The 21332-nt window shown below is 45.6% G+C and overlaps 1 protein-coding gene across 1 annotated transcript in view; it reads left to right on the top strand.

Annotated features, from left to right (window-relative positions):
- Positions 1-21332, top strand: part of JAK3 (Janus kinase 3) — a 712213-nt gene that overhangs the window by 186977 nt on the left and 503904 nt on the right. The window contains exons 6-7 of the mRNA XM_077253311.1: positions 3703-3988; positions 18265-18387. Of these exons, the coding sequence (XP_077109426.1) occupies positions 3703-3988; positions 18265-18387 (409 nt within the window). The remainder of the gene's footprint in view (positions 1-3702; positions 3989-18264; positions 18388-21332) is intronic.

The following is a 21332-nucleotide window of genomic DNA, read 5'->3' as shown; positions in this document are numbered from 1 at the left end:
AGGGTCCCTGTCAGGGGTGGGATCCTGACAGAGGCCTGGCAAACAGAGAGAAAGCTACGGGACCGCGCCTGCACTTCATAGCGGCGGTGCCCTAAGAAAGGACAAGAAGCGAGATTTATTGTGCTGAGTGAGAAACGAGATCAAAACAAGAAGGAGAATACCAGTAGGAGTCGTGCTGTAAGATCGAGGCAACATCCTACTGAGGCGTAAACAACCGGCGGCCGGAACGCCGAGGAGGTACAGAGCTCTAAGCCATACTTCAAACCAACGGCAGGACAGTCAGTCACAGGCGGGCTGTCTCACTTAAATCACCTACGCAGACATAGGGGGCAACCTGTGGAGAGGGGCGACTCTAGGGTCCCGGAAGAGCTCCGAGCCTACCCGTCATACGGGTGCGTCCCAACCATAACACCTGGGAGGGACGGAAGATTAGCAAAAGATCATCTAATCGAGTTGTGAGGGAACACGAGAAACAGACACAACAGTTGTGGGGACTATCCCGTAAGCTCAGCAGGGGAGGACCACAACACATAGCGCTAGAAGGAAGGCACAGATTTCCACCTGCAAAGGGAACTCCGGAGGTGCCATCGGACTGGCCGGACTTGCGCAGCCTGGTTAACAGTATTCCGGATTGAGGACTTTGAGACCTTCAGTAAAGAGGTAAAGAGACTGCAACCTGGTGTCCTCATTATTGACTGCGACCGGCACTACACCCCTCAGCAGGGTCACGGACCAGGTCTAGCCACCGTGACAACCCGAGAGCAGAGACTCAGAGGCCCGGTACCGGGTACCCCTCGGCCCTGCGGCAGTGGGGGCGCTACATATTCATCAGTGAAAGTCAATGGGTCACTGTGGTGTCCACAAAAAAAAGAATATTACTAAGATAGCAACACAGATGTGTGAATGAAGGCTTCTACAATGGTAGGGCACCAACTTCCTACTTCTTGTACCATTGATAGTCCTTTGTCACCAAACTATTGCATCTTTTATTCTTAGGGTATGTGCACACGTAGATGGAACCTCTGAGGATTTTTCCACACCTGTTTTGAGAAATCCGCAGGTAAAAAGCACTGCATTTTACCTGCAGATTTACTGCGGATTTTATGCGGTTTTTTTGTGCGGATTCCACCTGCGGTTTTACACCTGGGGATTCCTATTATGGAGCAGGTGTAAACCGCTGCGGAATCTGCACAAAGAATGAACATGCTGCGGAATAAACAATGCAGCGTTTCCGCGTGTTTTTGTCCGCAGCATGTGCACTGCGGATTTTGTTTTCCATAGGTTTACATGGTACTGTAAACTCATGGAAAACAGCTGCAGATCCGCAGCGTCAAAACCGCAACGTGTGCATATACGATTATAGAGAGCTTGTTGTCACTAAAATTTGTGGTAATTAGGTGGAGGAAAGCTGTTAGAACATGCATCCAATGATTTAAGTATTCTTTTTAACAATAAAAGGTCACTTATAAATACTGAATACAACCATAAGGCTATGTGTGCATGTTGCAGATTTGCTTATGTAAAATTCTGCGCAGTTGAAAATCCACATTGTTTTTATGTGGATTTTCATGCGTTTTTGTAAATCCACAGAGCTAATAAAGATATATTATTAAAAAAAGAATTGAGATGTCATTTCATTGTTCAACCTCTTCAGCCAGCATTAACATAATTAACCTACATAGCTATAACAAAAAAGAAACTGTTAGAAATCTGCATGAAATGCAATATCTGTTTATTAAAAAAAAAATGGGTGGGCTCCCACATAATTTTAATAACCAGCAGAGGGAAAGCTAATGGCTGTGTGCAAATGTTAATATTCTGGGAAGGAGCCAATGGCCATAAAGATTCCCAGGCTATTAATTTCAGCTCACAGCTGTTTGCTTAGCCTTTACTGGCTAGTTTACAGGGGAACCCCAGAAAAAAATTAACATGGGGTCCCCCTATAAAATCGAACCAGCAAAGGCTACTCAGAGAGCTGTGGGTTGATATTAATAGCCTAGGTAGGGGCCATGGATATTGGCACCATCCAGGCTAAAAACATCAGTTCTCATCTTACAGATGCACCAATTCTGGCACTTAGATTCGCTCTTCCAACTTGACCTGTAGCGGTGGCAAGTGGGGTTCATATTGTCTAATGACATCAAGCCCACAGGTTAGTAATGGAGAGGCATGTATAAGACACATATCCATTACTAACCCCATACTTACATGGTAAATAAAGACACAGCCAGAATAAAGTCCTGTATTTTAAATAATCACACAGACTCCTTTATTGAATCTTTATTTACCATACTTACTGAACACCCTTATCTCCTGCAACAAAAATAAAATAATAAACCAACATATAATACTCCCTGTCTGACTTTGTCCATTACCGAGTGTCCCACGACGATCTCACGTGTAGAACAGTCACATTGAGAGATGTGACTGCTTTATCCGGCCTCAGGCGATACACTGACAGTGTCATTGAGAGTTCACCGGAGTTCATAAGCTCCAGTGCTGTCACGGCACCGTTACAGTGCCGCTACAGTGCCGCAATTGAGAGCAATCTCTCGCGGCAACTCAGTGATACACTGCGGGAGGTATTACCTCCTGTCAGTGTATCGCCGGAGGCCGTGTAGAGCGGTCACATCTCCCGATGTGACTGTTCTACATGTAAAATTGTCGTGGGACACTCGTTATTAAACGGACAATGGCAAAAGGTAAGTATATGTTGGTTTATTATTTTTGATTGCTTGCAGGAGATGCGGGCTTCGAGGTTTAGATGTTTGGTGAGTATGTATTGTTTATGTAAATATGTAAATGTTTTAATTTTTTTTACAATTGAACACAGGCGCTGGATGATGGGAATACTCTCCCATCATCGGCTCATGTGGTCACTATTATATGTGACAGCAGACATAGCCGGATGGGAGTAGTAGTCCCATCAAACAACGCCTGGGTACAAACACACAGACACCCCCAGATAGACACATATACACCCGCAGACACCCACAGACAGATGCACACACAAACACCCTCAGACCGACACACACACACAGCCGCAGACAAACACAGACACCCGCAGACAGATGCACACACAAACACCCACAGACGGACTCACACACACACACACACACACACCCACAGAAAGATACAGACACCTGCAGATGGACACACAGATACCCACAGACAGACACAAGCAGATACGCACATATTCTCCGCTCACACATATTCTCTGCCAACACACATATTCTCCACTCACACACTCTTCCTCCTTCTGACATCATTTCCTATCTGCAGTGTTTTGGGCACGCCAATCCACAGCAAATCCACAAACATTTTTACACCTGCGATTTGGCTGCGGATTTGACTGACTCAATGTAAGTCAGTGGGTGCATAAACACTGCAGATCCGCAAAAAGAGTTGACATGCTGCGGAAAATAAAACGCTGTGAATCAGACAGAATTTTCTGCAGCATGTGCACACCAGTAATGGATTCCCATTAATTAACATTGCTTTAGTGCAATTCCGCACAGAAAAAACGCTGCAAATCTGCAACGTGTGCACATAGCCTAACATTTTGTCTGTTCAGAAGCTAGTCAGCAGTATGCTTTGATTGTCTAAATATCAAAACTTTGTAAGCTTTAGCAACTATGTCATCATCTTATGAAACCTGGCTTTTCATAGTCTTCTAATAATATATTGTTCTTGTTTGTATAGCTACAAGCATTGTGTCCCACAAAGTCTACGGCAAAGCATTGTGAACTTGAACTTCTTCTCCCGCAAGAGATTACGTAGGAATGTTCAAAATTCCTTAAAGAAGATGCGTGCATGCACACTTTGTGTTCCCCTCATCAAAATTAAATATCTAGTTGATTTAGAGAAACTGGATCCAGACTTTGGCACAGAGACTTTTTCCGTCAAAAGCACACAAAAAGGTTGTAAAGATTTGCTGCTTAGAGTTTCAAGGTGTTGCGGCATCATTTGGAAAGAGGCAGACAGTGAGGTAAGTGTTCACCTAAAGGTGGGAGAGCAAGACAAATAACCGTTTAAAGGGAACCTGCCAGCAGCTTTTCTACTCCAATCTAATGTCATCTAAGTAAAGTTGATGTAATGTAGAATAATTGCACCCCTTTGTTGTAGAAAAGTGATTTTCTGTTTATAAATCCCTTACTAAATTTTTATGGTAATGTGTATCAAAATGGGCATTGCACTTACAGCTCTTCTGCCTCTCTCCCTCTTTCCCTTCCTGGCCCAGGCCTCCAGTCACTGACTGACAAGTCCCATCACCTGAGATCTTACACATGCATCGTAATTCTCATTGGGCAGAACATGCATAGTAAGGTCCTGATGATGTTATTATAGCTGGACCATAGATCTGTTCATGCGCTATCTTAGGGAATGACGGCAGGTACACAAAATCTCAGGTGCGGGAGGCAGTTCTCTCAGACAATAGTGATCTGTTAGTCAGTGCCTGGAGGCTGGTGACAGGCGGAGAGAGAGAAGGCCACAAAGCTTTAATGCAGTGCCAGCCCTGCTGCAGTTGTGACTCATTGTCATAAAAAAAATCAGCAGGGAATTTCTGAAAAAAACAGGAAATTGTTTTTCTGCAACAAAGGCATGCATTTACTCTAAATTACTGGAACGTTGCTTATTCCCCTGTCACGCATCATTTTTTTGCCGTCAGTCACAATCTGTTGGCTCGACGGATTGACGGATCTGTCGTAGATTGTGAAAAACTGATGGGACGGATCCGATTTTTCACTGGATCCGACTAGCGGATCCAGCAAAACGGATCCGTCGCATCAGTTTTTCATCCGTTTCTTCCGTTCTTTTATCCGTTTTACGACAGATCTGTTTTTTTAAAAACACCCATGGGAGGCTCCCAAACGTTATTGCCTAATGAAAACCTATATATACAGTGTTTCTACAGCCCATCTTTGACAGGCTGTAGCACAAGTGACAAAGATGGCAGGTGTGATGGCAAACATTGTGAAGATTTATGTGGATTTCATTTTTGAGGTGAATCGGTTGGAAGCGATTGCTCTGTAACGAGAGCAAGAGACAGCGCATAATGCGAGAAGTTTGGTAACTACGTTCGCATGAAAGTGGAGAACTTCGATTTTTTTGGTGGAATGTATTGGACACATCATCCAGAGAAATGACACGTATTGCCACTTCTCAGTTTCACTGGCGGAGCATCTGATGGTGACTCTACGGTAAGCCATTTTTATTGTATCTCCTCCTTAAAGCTGACTTATAACTGTAATGTTGTTGCTGGTAGTTTGTATTAATTATTGCCTTTCCTTATTTAACAGATTTCTTGCAGCTGGCATATCCCTTTCCTCACTCCATTTTGAATTCAGACTCGAGATTTCCACCATATTGGGGATTGTTAAATACACTTGCCGCGCATTGTGGGACTGTTTACATGAAGAATTTATACCACATTCCACAACGGCGAGTTGGTTCGACATTGCGGAAAACTTCCCAAAAATTTGTCAGTTTCCCAATTGCTTGGGTGCAGAGGACGGGAAACATATTCTTATCATCAAACCTGCTGCATCTGGCTTTGAATATTTCAACTACAAGAAATATTTCTCCATCGTTCTCATGGCCATTGCAGATGCATAATACAAGTTTATAGCAGTCAATAGTGGGTCCTATGGCTGCTCCAATGATGCTCAAGTTTTTAAAGTGTCTGCAATGGGGTGTCATTTATATGGAAACACCTTCCAATTTCCACCACCAAGACCGCTTCCTGAAACCCCTGGGCCACCAATGCCATTTGTATGTGTTGGAGATGAAGCGTTCCAACTCTCGGAACACCTGCAGAAACCCTACGTAAGTAGAGGATTGACGCCAACAAAAAGAGTTTTCAATTACCGCTTAACACGAGCATGAAGAATGGTCGAGTGTGCTTTTGGAATTCTAACATCCAAATGGCAAGTTCTCTTGACTGCTATTAATCTGAAGACTGAAACTGTGGATGAGATGGTGAAAGGTTGCGTGGTCCTGCGCAATTTCATAATATGCAAGGAACAGATTGCCATGGATGACAACTTCGTTGAAACCTCCTTGAATGATTATCATAATGTTACTTTCCGAAGTCCTGTGGCAGTTTCATAAATGAGGGACAAATTTTCTGAATACTTTATTTCACCTCAAGGAAGAGTACACTGGCAGGATGTGATAGTTTGATAGCTTTGTCTTGGATCTTGTTACCCTATGTATTGGACCTTGTTTTACCCAAAGTATTGGACCTTGTTTTACCCAAAGTATTGGACCTTGTTTTACCCAAAGTATTGGAACTTATCATTAAATAAATGAAAAACAATAAAGCTTTTTATAAAAAAATTTTTTTTATTTATAACAAAATTAACAAAATTATAAATTAAGGTAGTGTGGAGTGGAGATAGTACTGGAGGGGCTGAAAGATTGGACCACTTCGACAGTAGACATTGGACAGTGCACAGTGCAAATTATGGTGGAAAATAAGTATTTGATCATTAACAAAAGTTCATCTCAATATTTTGTTATATATCCTTTGTTGGCAATGACAGAGGTCAAAAGTTTTCTGTAAGTCTTCACAAGGTGGGCATACACTGTTGGTGGCATGTTGGCCATAGAGATCTCCTCTACAGCAGTGATGTTTTGGGCCTGTCGCTGGGCAACACAGACTTTCAACTCCCTCCAAAGGTTTTCTATGGGGTTGAGATCTGGAGACTGGTTAGGCCACTCCAGGACCTTCATATGCTTCTGACGAAGCCAGTCCTTCGTTGCAATGGTGGTGTGCTTGGGATCATTATGCTGAAAGACCCATCCATGTTTCATCTTCAATGCCCTTACTGATGGAAGGAGGCTTGCACTCAAAATCTTACGATACATGGCCCCATTCATTCTTTTATGTACACGGATCAGTCATCCTGGTCCCTTTGTGGAGAAACAGCTCCAAAGCAAGATGTTGCCACCCCCATGCTTCACAGTAGCTATGGTGTACTTTGGATGCAACTCAGCATTCTGTCTCCGAGTTTTGTTTCTAGCAAACAGTTCTACTTTGGTTTCATCAGACCATATAACATTCTCCCAATACTCTTCTTAATAATCCAAATGTTCTCTAGCAAACTTCAGACAGGCCCGGACATATACGGGCTTAACCAGGGGGACACTTCTGGCACTGTAAGATCTGAGTCCCTGGCGGTGTAGTGTGTCACTGATCGTAGCCTTTGTTACAGTGGTCACAGCTCTATGCAGGTCATTCACTAGGTCCTCCCCGTGTGGTTCTGGGATATTTGCTCACCGATCTTGTGATTATTTTGACCCCACGGGGTGAGATCTTGCGTGGAGCCCCAGATCGAGGGAGATTATCAGTGGTCTTGTATGTTTTCCATTTTCTTATTATTGCTTCCACAGATGATTTCATCACACCAAGCTGCTTGCCAATTGCAGAGTCAGTTTTCCCAGCCTGGTACAGGGCTCCAATTGTGTTTCTGGTGTCCTTTGACAGCTCTTTGGTCTTCCCCATAGTGGAGTTTGTACTGTGACTGTTTGAGGTTGTGGACAGGTATCTTTTATACTGATAACAAGTTCAAGCAGGTGCCATTACTACAGGTAATGAGTGGAGGACAGAGGAGCCTCTTAAAGAAAAAGTTGCAGGTCTTTGTGAGCCAGAAATCTTGCATGTTTTTAGGTGACCAAATACTTATTTTCCACCATAATTTGCAAAATAAATCTTGCCAAAATAGACAAGGTGATTTTCTGGATTTGTTTTCTCATTTTGACTCTGATAGTTGTGGTTTACCTATGATGTCAATTACAGGCCTCTCTCATCCTTGCACAATTGGTGGCTGACTAAATACTCCCCCCCCCCCCCCTGTAGCTGGCACCACTATGCATATAGTTGTACCTTATCTTTATTGCTGGTATCACTCACCTTTGATTATTGCACCTTCTTTTTATTTATATGCACTTCACTTACTTACTAATCATTTCTTCATGCATGCCCATCTGCAGTGTGCCATCCTTTGGGACCTGTAACTGTCCTACCCATTTTTCCTTTTGGTTCAAAACCTTGTATGGATTTCTTGTACTGTATTTTTTATATGTTTAAATCTATTTTTCAGTAGAGGTGTTTACTTTTGCAGTTCTGAATGGTCTTAGTTATGCTTCTCATGTTAGAATCTAGGGATGAGTAGATCCGTGGTAGTTCGGGTTCTGGTACCTGACCTTAACTGTAGTCCAAAGTTTGGTTCAGGTACCAGAACTGTACCCGAATCCCATTGAAAATAATGGAGACTTGAGCGTTGGATCTGGAAAATCTCTCTCTCGAACTTCTAAAGGTAAGACACTTTATACTCCCTTAGAAAATTTCTTATAATTTTGATTGATAACTTTATGATACTTACCTGACTTCATATTTTGTACGACTTTCGGATATCCTGATTTATTAGTAATGGGTCCTAACGGTATTTTAATAATACAAATAAAAGTTTTTTTCCAATAAGGATAGTATGAAATACTTTATCAAATGCTTTGCTGAAGTCGAGATATACTACAGGTGCTTCTCACAAAATTAGAATATCATCAAAAAGGTAATTTATTTCAGTTCTTCAATACAAAAAGTGAAACTCATATATTATGTAGAGTCGTTACAAACAGAGTGATCTATTTCAAGTGTTTATTTCTGTTAGGCTGCCGTCACACTAGCAGTATTTGGTCAGTATTTTACTTCAGCATTTGTAAGCCAAAACCACGAATGGGACAAATAGAGGAAAAGTATAACAGAAACATATGCACCACTTCTGCATTTATCACCCCCTCCTGGTTTTGGCTTACACATACTGATGTAAAATACTGACCAAATACTGATAGTGTGACGGCAGCCTTACTGTTGATGATTATGGCTTACAGCCAATGAAAACTTAAAAGTCATTATCTCAGTAAATCATAATAATTTAAAAAAATTGCTCCCCTTCTTCCCAGAGCCATAACTTTTTAATTTTTTTGTCAATATGGCCATGTGCGGACTTGTTTTTTGCGAAACAAGTTGTACTTTTGAACGACACAATTGGTTTTAAATTTTGTGTACTGGAAAATGTGAGCAAAATTCAAAGTGCGGTAAAATTGCAAAAAAAAGTGCAATCCCATGCGAGTTTTTTGTTTGGCTTTTTTACTATGTTCATTAAATGCTAAATCTGATCTGCCATTATGATTCTCCAGGTCATTACGAGTTCACAGCCACTAAACATATCTAAAGTATAGAGATGGCTAGCACACGACTGAGGGAAGTAAGGTGCTAGTGAACGAGAAATAATCCCATCAATACGTACAAGTCTATAATCACTGCACCCTTTGCGACAAAATTTATGCTTCAAGAAAAAATGCGTTTATTGCACGTGAAAAGGCGACAAGTACAAGACGTTTCGGCCACTCTGTGGCCTTGATCACTGTGTCGCTAGAAAAAATGAAAACAGATATACATAAGATTTACATTATATACACTATATACAATATTTACAAAAGCAGCCATATATGGCATAATAGGCATAATGAGGGATTGAAGTCATGTCAGAAAGACTAGTGACTTGGGGTATAACCTATATGGGGACCCTTGAACCAGTATGGGACACCAGCTAGAGACACAAGAGAGAGATGGATGTTGTTACAAGGAGACCAGTTAGAGTATTAAGGTCTATCTAGATCTAGATGATAAGACAGGAGCTACAGAACAATAGAGAGTGATATGGGGACATACCGTAGTAGAGGTGCGTCACTAAGTTATGCTCGTACGTCCTGGATAGGCATGGGCCAGTTATGGCACGTATAACCTGGTAAGGGTGATGGATGCAAATTACAATCAAATAACCGCAGTATGATGTATTTATAAATGTGCGGAGGCAGTATCCAGTACTTGTGGTGAGTTACAGTCCAATGTTATGGGGATAAGGTGTACTAGAGAACTGTGATAAGAGTAATGTGAGTAATATAGTAACCAAAGTTTGAAGTCCAGCTAATGCTGAGGTCACAGTGGGGATGTTAAAAACTATAAACTCATATATATATAGATGGTGCGTTATGTGGTAAGCGCAAGTTAGAGGATATAGGATAGAGGATATAGTTACCCTTAGGTTAGGGCTGCACAGACCTAGATAGTAAGTGCGCCCCCTTTGGTTAGACGTGGTGGCAGGGCTGCATGAGCCTGGAATATATATGCGTGCCACTGGAATAAAGTAGAGCGTATGGTGATCAATATAGTGAGACCTTAGGTAATGGTTACTTGTGACACCAACATGTACTTACATGGTGGCCGGATCCGGAATCGTACGTAGGTGGTGGAGTGGAAGGGCTGGCACAACCGTGCCTTAGCAGTGGGAAGCCTGGGGGGACACAGGCTGAGCGCTTGTTTATAGCGCTCGTAGGTCCGGTGACCGGAAGTGGGTAACCAGCAGGCGCCTGCGCTGTGGAGTCATATCCATGCTTGTGCATCAGGTGTTGCCGGTAAACGCCGGCGCTTGCGCAGTAAGCTCAAACCGAGCTATAGAGATGAGGAGCGTGGGCGCATGCGCAGTGTGCGGTAGGCGGGCCTGCTTATGTTGTGGTGACCATGGTAATGTTAGTACTTCGCAGAGAAGAGAAAGAGGGAAGAGAAAGAGAAACATAGAGCTTGTTGAGGGGGTGGCCCTAAAAATTAGGGGACTAATATTGAATGCCTCTTTATAGGAGTATACAAAAGAAATAGCAAAAGCATGGATATATATCTGGGGCATGGTCAATTGAGTCATTTGTACATCAAGCATTCAAATGCAGCAATAAAAGAACATAATACATCAATAATATGAAACAGTCGTTGGGGTAATTCCAATGGTGGTTATGGATAAATGAAACAAAAATAAATGCAGTAAGTTAAATCATAAAAGTAATATACATTCCAATGAAAAAATAATTTGACATAAATAAAAATAAGCAAATAATGAAACAATAAATGACTCAAAAAAGCTGAAAAAGTAGTTGGACTAATTTCGATGGTAAACATGGATGAAACACTGAGTAAATGAAACAAATAAAATGTAATAAATCATAAAAGTAATAATTTGGATGAAATACTGAGTAAATGAAACAAATTAAATGTAATAAATCATAAAAGTAATATAACAATGTAGGAGTCCAAACCATAGAACAAGAAGGGGGGAGAAAGAAAAAAGAACGGAAAAAGAAGGGGGGAGGTGAAAAGGTGTTCTGAAGTTCAATCTTACCCAATCATAGTGTGTCACAGAGATACGTAGATTAAGAAGAATTAGTTCATCTATGGAGAAAAGACAAGATATTATACTAACCAATCTATATCACGGTTAAGGCCTTTGGGGTGAAGTGTGTCAAGGGTGTAGATCCAATATGTTTCCCGCTGTTTCAACATTTGGATATGGTTACCACCCCTTCTTGGTCTAGGGACCCTTTCTAACACCTGAAATCTGAGTTGGGCTACATTATCTATATATATGAGTTTATAGTTTTTAACATCCCCACTGTGACATCAGCATTAGCTGGACTTCAAACTTTGGTTACTATATTACTCACATTACTCTTATCACAGTTCTCTAGTACACCTTATCCCCATAACATTGGACTGTAACTCACCACAAGTACTGGATACTGCCTCCGCACATTTATAAATACATCATACTGCGGTTATTTGATTGTAATTTGCATCCATCAACCTTACCAGGTTATACGTGCCATAACTGGCCCATGCCTATCCAGGACGTACGAGCATAACTTAGTGACGCACCTCTACTACGGTATGTCCCCATATCACTCTCTATTGTTCTGTAGCTCCTGTCTTATCATCTAGATCTAGATAGACCTTAATACTCTAACTGGTCTCCTTGAAACAACATCCATCTCTCTCTTGTGTCTCTAGCTGGTGTCCCATACTGGTTCAAGGGTCCCCATATAGGTTATACCCCAAGCAGGGGCGTAACTACCGCGGTCGCAGGGGTCGCAATTGCGACGGGGCCCGCAGTGCTTAGGGGCCCCTAAGAACTCTGAGCTACAAAATGGGCCGCCAGCCCTTTATAAACCTTCTTTACAGGCCCTGGTGCGCGTGCACTCTCTCAGTGCATGCGCGATCACGGGTGGGACAGCACTTGTCACGGCAGCAGAGCCCCTCCACCGCAGAGAGCCGCACACCACAACTATGGCTGCAGCTGCTCTGTGCGCACAGGACCTAGGATGAGGTCACAGGAGGGGAGGAGTCGGAGTCACATGATCAAGGGCTTCCGTGTAGTGCAGGACAGTAGTGCAGTGCTGGTTGTCATCATGCTGGAGGAGGGTAAGCTTTTGTGTGAGGTCAGGAGGGGTTTGTGTGGATGTAGCAGAGCAGTGTGTGTATGAGGTGTACAGAGCGGAGCCGTGTGTGTATGAGGTGTACGGAGCGGAGCAGTGTGTGTATGAGGTGTACAGAGCGGAGCCGGGTGTGTATGAGGTGTACGGAGCGGAGCAGTGTGTGTATGAGGTGTACGGAGCGGAGCAGTGTGTGTACGAGGTGTACGGAGCGGAGCCGTGTGTGTACGAGGTGTACGGAGCGGAGCAGTGTGTGTACGAGGTGTACGGAGCGGAGCCATGTGTGTACGAGGTGTACGGAGCGGAGCCATGTGTGTACGAGGTATACGGAGCGGAGCCGTGTGTGCAAGGTGTACGGAGCGGAGCCGTGTGTGTACGAGGTGTACGGAGATCATAGACGCCGGTATAGTTGAATGCGACGGCGGGGGGGGTTAGTTGGTGGCGGGGGGAGGCGGATCGAGCAGCCCATGACTGGCACCGGCTCTTCTGGCATTTGCCAGAAGTGCCCGATGGCCAGTCCGGCCCTGCTCTGACCTGCCGGCCCCGGGCCCCTGACCTGCCGGGCCCGGTCGCAATGGCGACCGCTGCAACTGCGGTAGTTACGCCCCTGTCCATACTGTACAATGGCCACACATAGTGCTCTATACTGTACAATGGCCACACATGATGCTCCATACTGTACAATTGGCCACACATGATATTGCCTACAGTATAATGGCCACACATAGTTACTCCTACACACGCGGCTGAGCTCCGTACACATTGCACATGCGGCTCCCCTCCGTACACCTCGTACACACCCAGCTCCGCTCCGTACACCTTGCACACACGGCTCCGCTCCGTATACCTCGTACACACATGGCTCCGATCCGTACACCTCGTACACACACGGCTACGCTCCGTACACCTCGTACACACACGGCTACGCTCCGTACACCTCGTACACACACGGCTACGCTCCGTACACCTCGTACACACACGGCTACGCTCCGTACACCTCGTACACACACGGCTCCGCTCCGTACACCTTGCACACACGGCTCCGCTCCGTATACCTCATACACACGGCTCCGCTCCGTACACGGAGTACGGTGCAAGGTGTACGGAGCGGAGCCGTGTGTGCAAGGTGTACGGAGCGGAGCCGTGTGTGTACGAGGTGTATGGAGCGGAGCCATGTGTGTACGAGGTATACGGAGCGGAGCCATGTGTGCAAGGTGTACGGAGCGGAGCCGTGTGTGTACGAGGTGTACGGAGCGGAGCCATGTGTGTACGAGGTATACGAAGCGGAGCCGTGTGTGCAAGGTGTGCGGAGCGGAGCCGTGTGTGTACGAGGTGTACGGAGCGGAGCCATGTGTGTACGAGGTATACGGAGCGGAGCCATGTGTGCAAGGTGTACGGAGCGGAGCCGTGTGTGTACGAGGTGTACGGAGCGGAGCCATGTGTGTACGAGGTATACGGAGCGGAGCCGTGTGTGCAAGGTGTGCGGAGCGGAGCCGTGTGTGTACGAGGTGTACGGAGCGGAGCCATGTGTGTACGAGGTATACGGAGCGGAGCCGTGTGTGCAAGGTGTACGGAGCGGAGCCGTGTGTGTACGAGGTGTACGGAGCGGAGCCGTGTGTGTACGAGGTGTACGGAGCGGAGCCGTGTGTATGAGGTATACGGAGCGGAGCCGTGTGTGTACGAGGTGTACGGAGCGTAGCCGTGTGTGTACGAGGTGTACGGAGCGTAGCCGTGTGTGTACGAGGTGTACGGAGCGTAGCCGTGTGTGTACGAGGTGTACGGATCGGAGCCATGTGTGTACGAGGTATACGGAGCGGAGCCGTGTGTGCAAGGTGTACGGAGCGGAGCCGGGTGTGTACGAGGTGTACGGAGGGGAGCCGCATGTGCAATGTGTACGGAGCTCAGCCGCGTGTGTAAGAGTAACTATGTGTGGCCATTATACTGTAGGCAATATCATGTGTGGCCAATTGTACAGTATGGAGCATCATGTGTGGCCATTGTACAGTATAGAGCACTATGTGTGGCCATTGTACAGTATGGACAGGGGCGTAACTACCGCGGTTGCAGCGGTCGCCACTGCGACCGGGCCCGGCAGGTCAGGGGCCCGGGGCCGGCAGGTCAGAGCAGGGCCGGACTGGCCATCGGGCACTTCTGGCAAATGCCAGAAGAGCCGGTGCCAGTCATGGGCTGCTCGATCCGCCTCCCCCCGCCACCGACTCACCCCCCCCCGCCGTCGCATTCAACTATACCGGTGTCTATGACGCCGGTACAGTTAAATGCAATGACGGAGGAGAGAGCGTCTACAGACGCTCCCTCTCCCATCATTCCCCGCTCTGCCTCTGACACTGCAGGTGCGCGATGACGTCATATCATCGCGCACCTGCTGTGTCCCGGGCAGACTGCAGCCGAGCCTGAGATCGGAGCAGGAAGCAACGCTGGCAAGAGGAAAGGTAAGGAGAGTGTTTTTTTTGTTTTTTTACTGGACTGTGGGGGCATTCTCGGGGGGGGCGAGAGATGCAGGCTGTGCTGTATAGACCACTGTGCGGGCTGTGCTGGATAGACCACTGTGCGGGCTGTGCTGGATAGACCACTGTGCGGGCTGTGCTGGATAGACCACTGTGCGGGCTGTGCTGAATAGACCACTGTGCGGGCTGTGCTGGATAGACCACTGTGCGGGCTGTGCTGGATAGACCACTGTGCGGGCTGTGCTGAATAGACCACTGTGCGGGCTGTGCTGGATAGACCACTGTGCGGGCTGTGCTGGATAGACCACTGTGCGGGCCGTGCTGGATAGACCACTGTGCGGGCCGTGCTGAATAGACCACTGTGCGGGCCGTGCTGGATAGACCACTGTGCGGGCCGTGCTGGATAGACCACTGTGCGGGCCGTGCTGGATAGACCACTGTGCGGGCTGTGCTGGATAGACCACTGTGCGGGCTGTGCTGGATAGACCACTGTGCGGGCTGTGCTGGATAGACCACTGTGCGGGCTGTGCTGGCACCCAACACCATATTGCAGTGCAGGGGATTCCTCCTGCACAGCAACAGTCCGAGGCGTATCTAGGGGAAGGGGGCAGCCGGGGCACGTGAGAGACAGGAAGCAGCTCCAGTCATCACGATGAGACAGCTTCTCAATCTGTTTTTTCCCCCTCATACATCTCATGTACCTCTGAATGAGATCGTATTTAAGAGAAAGCCAAAATAACCCCGGGACAGAAGGCGAGAGCAGGGGGGAGGTGCGGGACAGAGCCGCTTTAGTCAGGAGAAGCTGAGGAGCTGCAGCCGGTTTACATCAGCCACCCCTGTACCAGAGAGGAGATTGTGAGTTGTGTATATGAGCTGGTATCTCTGGTGTGTGTGTGTGTGTGTGTGTGTGTGTGATATCTGTAGTATGTGTCTGTGTGATATCTGTAGTGTGTGTGTGATAACTGTAGTATGTGTGTGATATCTGTAGTATGTCTGTGTGTGTGTGTGTGTGTGTGTGTGTGTGTGTGTGTGTGTGTGAGATATCTGTAGTGTGTGTGAGATATCTGTAGTGTGTTTGATATCTGTAGTGTGTGTGTGATAACTGTAGTATGTGTGTGATATCTGTAATATGATGTGTGTGTGTGTGATATCTGTAGTGTGTGTGTGATATCTGTAGTATGTGTGTATGTGTGATATCTGTAGTGTGTGTGTGATAACTGATGTGTGTGTGTGTGTGATATCTGTAGTATGATGTGTGTGTGTGTGTGTGTGTGTGTGTGTGTGTGTGATATCTGTAGTGTGTGTGTGATATCTGTAGTATGTGTGTGTGTGAGGCAGCGGCGTAACTACCACGGTCACAGCTGCAAGCGGCTCTGGCAGGTCAGGGGGCCGTGTGTCCCCTTGAGCCTGTCTCCCTTATGCTTGTGTCCCCATGTGCCAGTCTCCCTTGCCCATTAGTCCCTGTGTGTCCCCATGTGCCTGTCTCCTATGTCCCCTTGTGCTTGTGTCAGTCTCCTTTGTCCCCTTGTGCTTGTGTCAGTCTCCTTCGCCCACTAGTCCCTGTGTGTCAGTCTCCCTTTCCCACTTGTCCCTGTGTGTCCCCTTGTGCTTGTATCCCTTGTGTCAGTCTCTTGCCCACTAGTCCCTGTGTGTCCCCTTGTGCCTGTCTCCCTTGTCCCCTTGTGCTTGTCCCTTGTCCCCGTGTGTCCCCATGTGCCAGTCTCCCTTGTCCACTAGTCCCCATGTGCCCTTTGTGTCAGTCTCCCTTGCCCACTTGTCCCCATGTGCCCCTTGTGTCAGTCTCCCTTGCCCACTAGTCCCCTTGTAACCTTCTCCCCTGCCTCCTAGCCCCCATGTGTCCCCTTGTGCCTGTCTTCCTTGCCCACTTGTGCCCTCTCCCCTGCCCCCTAGTCACCATTTGCTCGTGTCTTTCTCACTGCCCCTGTATGGAGGGGCTGCATTATACTATGAGGGGGGCTGCATTGTATTCTATGGGGGTTACATTGAATTTTATGGCGGGGGGGGCCCCATTTGGAAGTTCGCACCGGGGCCCATAACTTTGTAGTTACGCCACTGACCCCAAGTCACTAGTCTTTCTGACATGGCTTCAATCCCTCATTATGCCTATTATGCCATATATGGCTGCTTTTGTAAATATTGTATATAGTGTATATAATGTAAATCTTATGTATATCTGTTTTCATTTTTTCTAGCGACACAGTGATCAAGGCCACAGAGTGGCCGAAACGTCTTGTACTCGTCGCCTTTTCACGTGCAATAAACGCATTTTTTCTTGAAGCATAAATTTTGTCGCAAAGTGTGCAGTGATTATAGACTTGTATGTACTAAACATATCTAGGTTCTTTTTTTTTTTTAATTGGTGAAAAAAATGTCCAAACTTTTCTAAAAAAAAAAAGAAGAAAAATTGTGAAATGTTCCAAGACCCGTAGCATCTCCATTTTTCGTGATCTCGGATTTGATGAGAGCTTATTTTTTTCGCGATGAGCTGACATTTTTAATAATACCGTTTTGGTGGAGATACGATCTTTTTATTGCCCGCAATGTCGCGGCGACCAAAAAAATGTAATTCTGGCATTTTTACTTTATTTCTCGCCACGCTGTTTATCAATCAGGCTAATCCTTTTTTTACTGATAGATCGGGTGATTCTGAATGCGGCAATGCAAAATTTCTCTATGTTTCATTATTTTTTTATTGTTTTATCATGAATGAGGCAAAATGTACTTTTATTTTTTTTATTTTTTTTATATTTTTAAAAACATTTTTTTTAAACTTTTTTGCATGCTTCAATAGTCTCCATTGGAGACTAGAAGCTGCCATAACCCGATCGGCTCTGCTACATGCAGATGATGATCAGATCGCCTGTATGTAGCAGAATTACTCACTTGCTATGAGTGCTGACCACCGGGTGGCGCTCACAGCAATCCAGCAGTGACAACCATAGAGGTCTGCAGGAGACCTCTGGTTGTCATGCCAACTCATAGGTGACACGCAATTTCGTGATGGGGTGGGCGGATTTCCGGTGCGATTGCCGAAAGCACATGTTAAATGCCACTGTCGGAGTTTGACAGCGGCATTTAATGGGTTAATAGCCACAAGTGGATAGCGATTACACCCGCAGATGTTCTGGGCACATGTCCGCTGTTCAAAACAGCGGACATGTACCGGGAAAGGTGTGCGCTCACCGCCGGAGCCCACATCAAAGGGAGGGAGTCCGACATTGGCGTACTATTACACTTGATATTGGAAAGGGGATAAACAACAACCACAAGATGGATTTAATCAACCAAAGTATCATTGTGATCAGTATAACGGCAAAGACTTGACACTGTCTGTAGGTTACTGTACACAATCCTGCTGACAGGTTCCCTTTAACACTTCTATTTTTTTGCAGTTTTTGTATTTTTATTTACCTGAGGACATTACATGAGAATATAAAAATGAATATTTCTTTTGCAGTTGTGGCAGCCATTTAGTGACTTTGATGATATTGTGGATATTAGAATAACACAGTGCAACTCTGATCAAACAAGTGGAGAAGGTCGTATAGTGGCAATTACCAAGCAAAACAACAAAGTACTGGTAAGTGGATTTAGTATTTTAGGGCTTGTTTCCACATGCGGGAATCACGTCCATGTCTCGCATGTGGAAACCAAGCTCTGGCGCCGGCACTTTGGAGCGGAGCTGTGCGGCTCCATGTGTTCGTATGCGGCCGCACGCTCTGCTCCGGAGTGCAGACACCAGAGCTTGGTTTCTACATGCGAGACACGGACGTGTTTCTCGCATGTGGAAACAAGCCCTTAGAAACATGTTCAGTTCAAGGAAAAAGAGCATTATGTCTTAAAAATATGTCCTCCAGTTTAGCCAAATTTTTTCAGATGTCAAACTGCTGTACACTGCGTACAACATATTTCACAAGTTTGATAATGGTCATGGCCTAGAAATGTGCACCTGCTTACTTTAATACTACAAGAGTTCTGGCCTACTTCATGCTGCTCTCAGCTGGCGTAGCAAAAACCTAGTGCTGACAGATTTTTAAAGCATTCTATTTTTGCATAATTTTTTCCACACGTGCCTAAATATTTTGCACAATATTGTAAACTGGAAGCTTTATTCTGTGTATTTGTTCATAGCCTAAACCAATTTGATTCACTTATCCACAGTACGACCAATGTCTCATACCCACCAGTCCATTATAACGTGACCAAGGGCGGTAGCTGTGGACAAGCTGCTGCTCCATGTCACCCTGGAATTTTCCAGGAAAAGATGGGTCCTGGCTGGGTGTTGTTATTGTGAGGGCCTTGTACCCATGCAGGCTGCCTTTACCTGTTGGTATTGGCTGGCCAGGACCACAAATTCCACAGATTAATAAAGGAGACAATAAAGTTCAAACATGGGGACTATGCTGAACTTAGTAAGGGTTATATGCAAGGGATAGAGGGTAGAGGGTACTCAGTCTAGAGCGTGTTTCTTTCACAGTAAGAAGCTTTTCCATTCACTATATACTGGCCCATAGGGGAACAGGGGAATCCCCCGGTGGACCCCTGTGCAGACAGGGGCCCCTAACCCTACTATATGGGTAGTACTTGGCATAATTCACTTGATTCACTCTGTACAGAAAAAAGCAGCATCTCATCTTTCATTATCTAAACTACCTAGTTTATTATATAGAGATATAGGTAAATTTGTGAAGGAGGCTAGTGTAATATTTGTATGAAAGTGACAAGTGGGCTCCCAAAGTCATTGTTACTGGTGGGCCCTTGGCACCCTAGTCCGACACTGACTCTATATCTTTCCTCTGTAGGCTACTCTGGAGCTCTGCATCTTATCTATTTTGTCTCTGTCACCACAACCCAGCTTCTCAGTCAAAGTCCTCATCAGCGAGGTTCTCTGTACTCGATCAACGGTTCTGCGTCCTATCACTATGAACGTCCTGGATCTACCGTTTTGGACCCCCACTAGTCTCATGCTCCCCGTTCTCTTCAGATCCTTTACCTTCAGCGCTAGCCATCTCTCGGGTTTCTTGTAACTCGGTGTCTTATCTGATAACGCCACCTGGAAGGTGTCTCATCAGTATCTCTCTTTAGGATCTTGCTATTCCTCCATCCAGTCTCTTCTAGCTGTTGGTCACCCCTTGGCAGCACTGCACAGTTGTCGCTCTCCAAACTCTATCTCCTATCTTACTATTTGGAAGGAAATAGTCTACTTTCTCTGGCACTAGTCCCTCCCACTCTGGGCTTGTCCAAACTTTTAACTCTCATCCTGTTGTGTGTTGCTGGACAGAACTTCCTTACAAAACACTATTTTACCATCAACTATTTACATCCTATACTATACCCTAATGTCACTATCTACTATCTGATATTTATATCACATACAGAAATATAATTGCAATCATATTATGAGTACCAATAGGTTATATTGACAGTTAGAATGAGTTAATGCAGCAAGTCAATATTTGCAGTGTTGACCCTTCTTATTCAAGACCTCTGCAATTCTCCCTGGCATGCTCTCAATCAACTTCTGGACCAAATCCTGACTGATAGCAGTCCATTCTTGCATAATCAATGCTTGCATTTTGCCAGAATTTGCTGGTTTTTGTTTGTCCACCCGTCTCTTGATGATTGACCACAAGTTCTCAATGGGATTAAGATCTGGGGAGTTTCCAGGCCATGGACCCAAAATCTCTGTTTTGTTCCATGAGCCATTTAGTTATCACCTTTGCTTTATGGCAAGGTGCTCCATCATGCTGGAAAAGGCATTGTTGGGCGCCAAACTGCTCTTGGACGGTTGGGAGAAGTTGCTCTTGGAGGACATTTTGGTACCATTCTTTATTCATGGCTGTGTTTTTAGGCAAGACTGTGAGTGAGCCGATTCCCTTGGCTGAGAAGCAACCCCACACATGAATGGTTTCAGGATGCTTTACAGTTGGCATGAGACAAGACTGGTGGTAGCGCTCACCTTTTCTTCTCCGAATAAGCTGTTTTCCAGATGTCCCAAACAATCGAAAAGGGGATTCATCAGAGAAAATGACTTTGCCCCAGTCCTCAGCAGTCCACTCCCTGTACCTTTTGCAGAATATCAGTCGGTCCCTGATGTTTTTTCTGGAGAGAAGTGGCTTCTTTGCTGCCCTCCTTGAAACCAGGCCTTGCTCAAAGTGTCTCCGCCTCACAGTGCGTGCAGAAGCACTCACACCAGCCTGCTGCCATTCCTGAGCAAGCTCGGCACTGCTGGTAGTCCGATCCCGCAGCTGAAACAGTTTTAAGATACGGTCCTGGCGCTTGCTGGTCTTTCTTGGGCGCCCTGGAGCCTTTTTGACAACAATGGAAGCTCTCTCCTTGAAGTTCTTGATGATGCGATAGATTGTTGACTGAGGTGCAATCTTTGTAGCTGCGATACTCTTCCCTGTTAGGCCATTTTTGTGCAGTGCAATGATGGCTGCACGTGTTTCTTTAGAGATAACCATGGTTAACTGAAGAGAAACAATGATACCAAGCACCAGCCTCCTTTTAAAGTGTCCAGTGATG

The sequence above is a fragment of the Ranitomeya variabilis genome, chromosome 1 (assembly GCF_051348905.1).
Source record: "Ranitomeya variabilis isolate aRanVar5 chromosome 1, aRanVar5.hap1, whole genome shotgun sequence".
Taxonomy (NCBI): domain Eukaryota; kingdom Metazoa; phylum Chordata; class Amphibia; order Anura; family Dendrobatidae; genus Ranitomeya; species Ranitomeya variabilis.
This window is presented reverse-complemented; position numbering and strand designations above follow the sequence as displayed.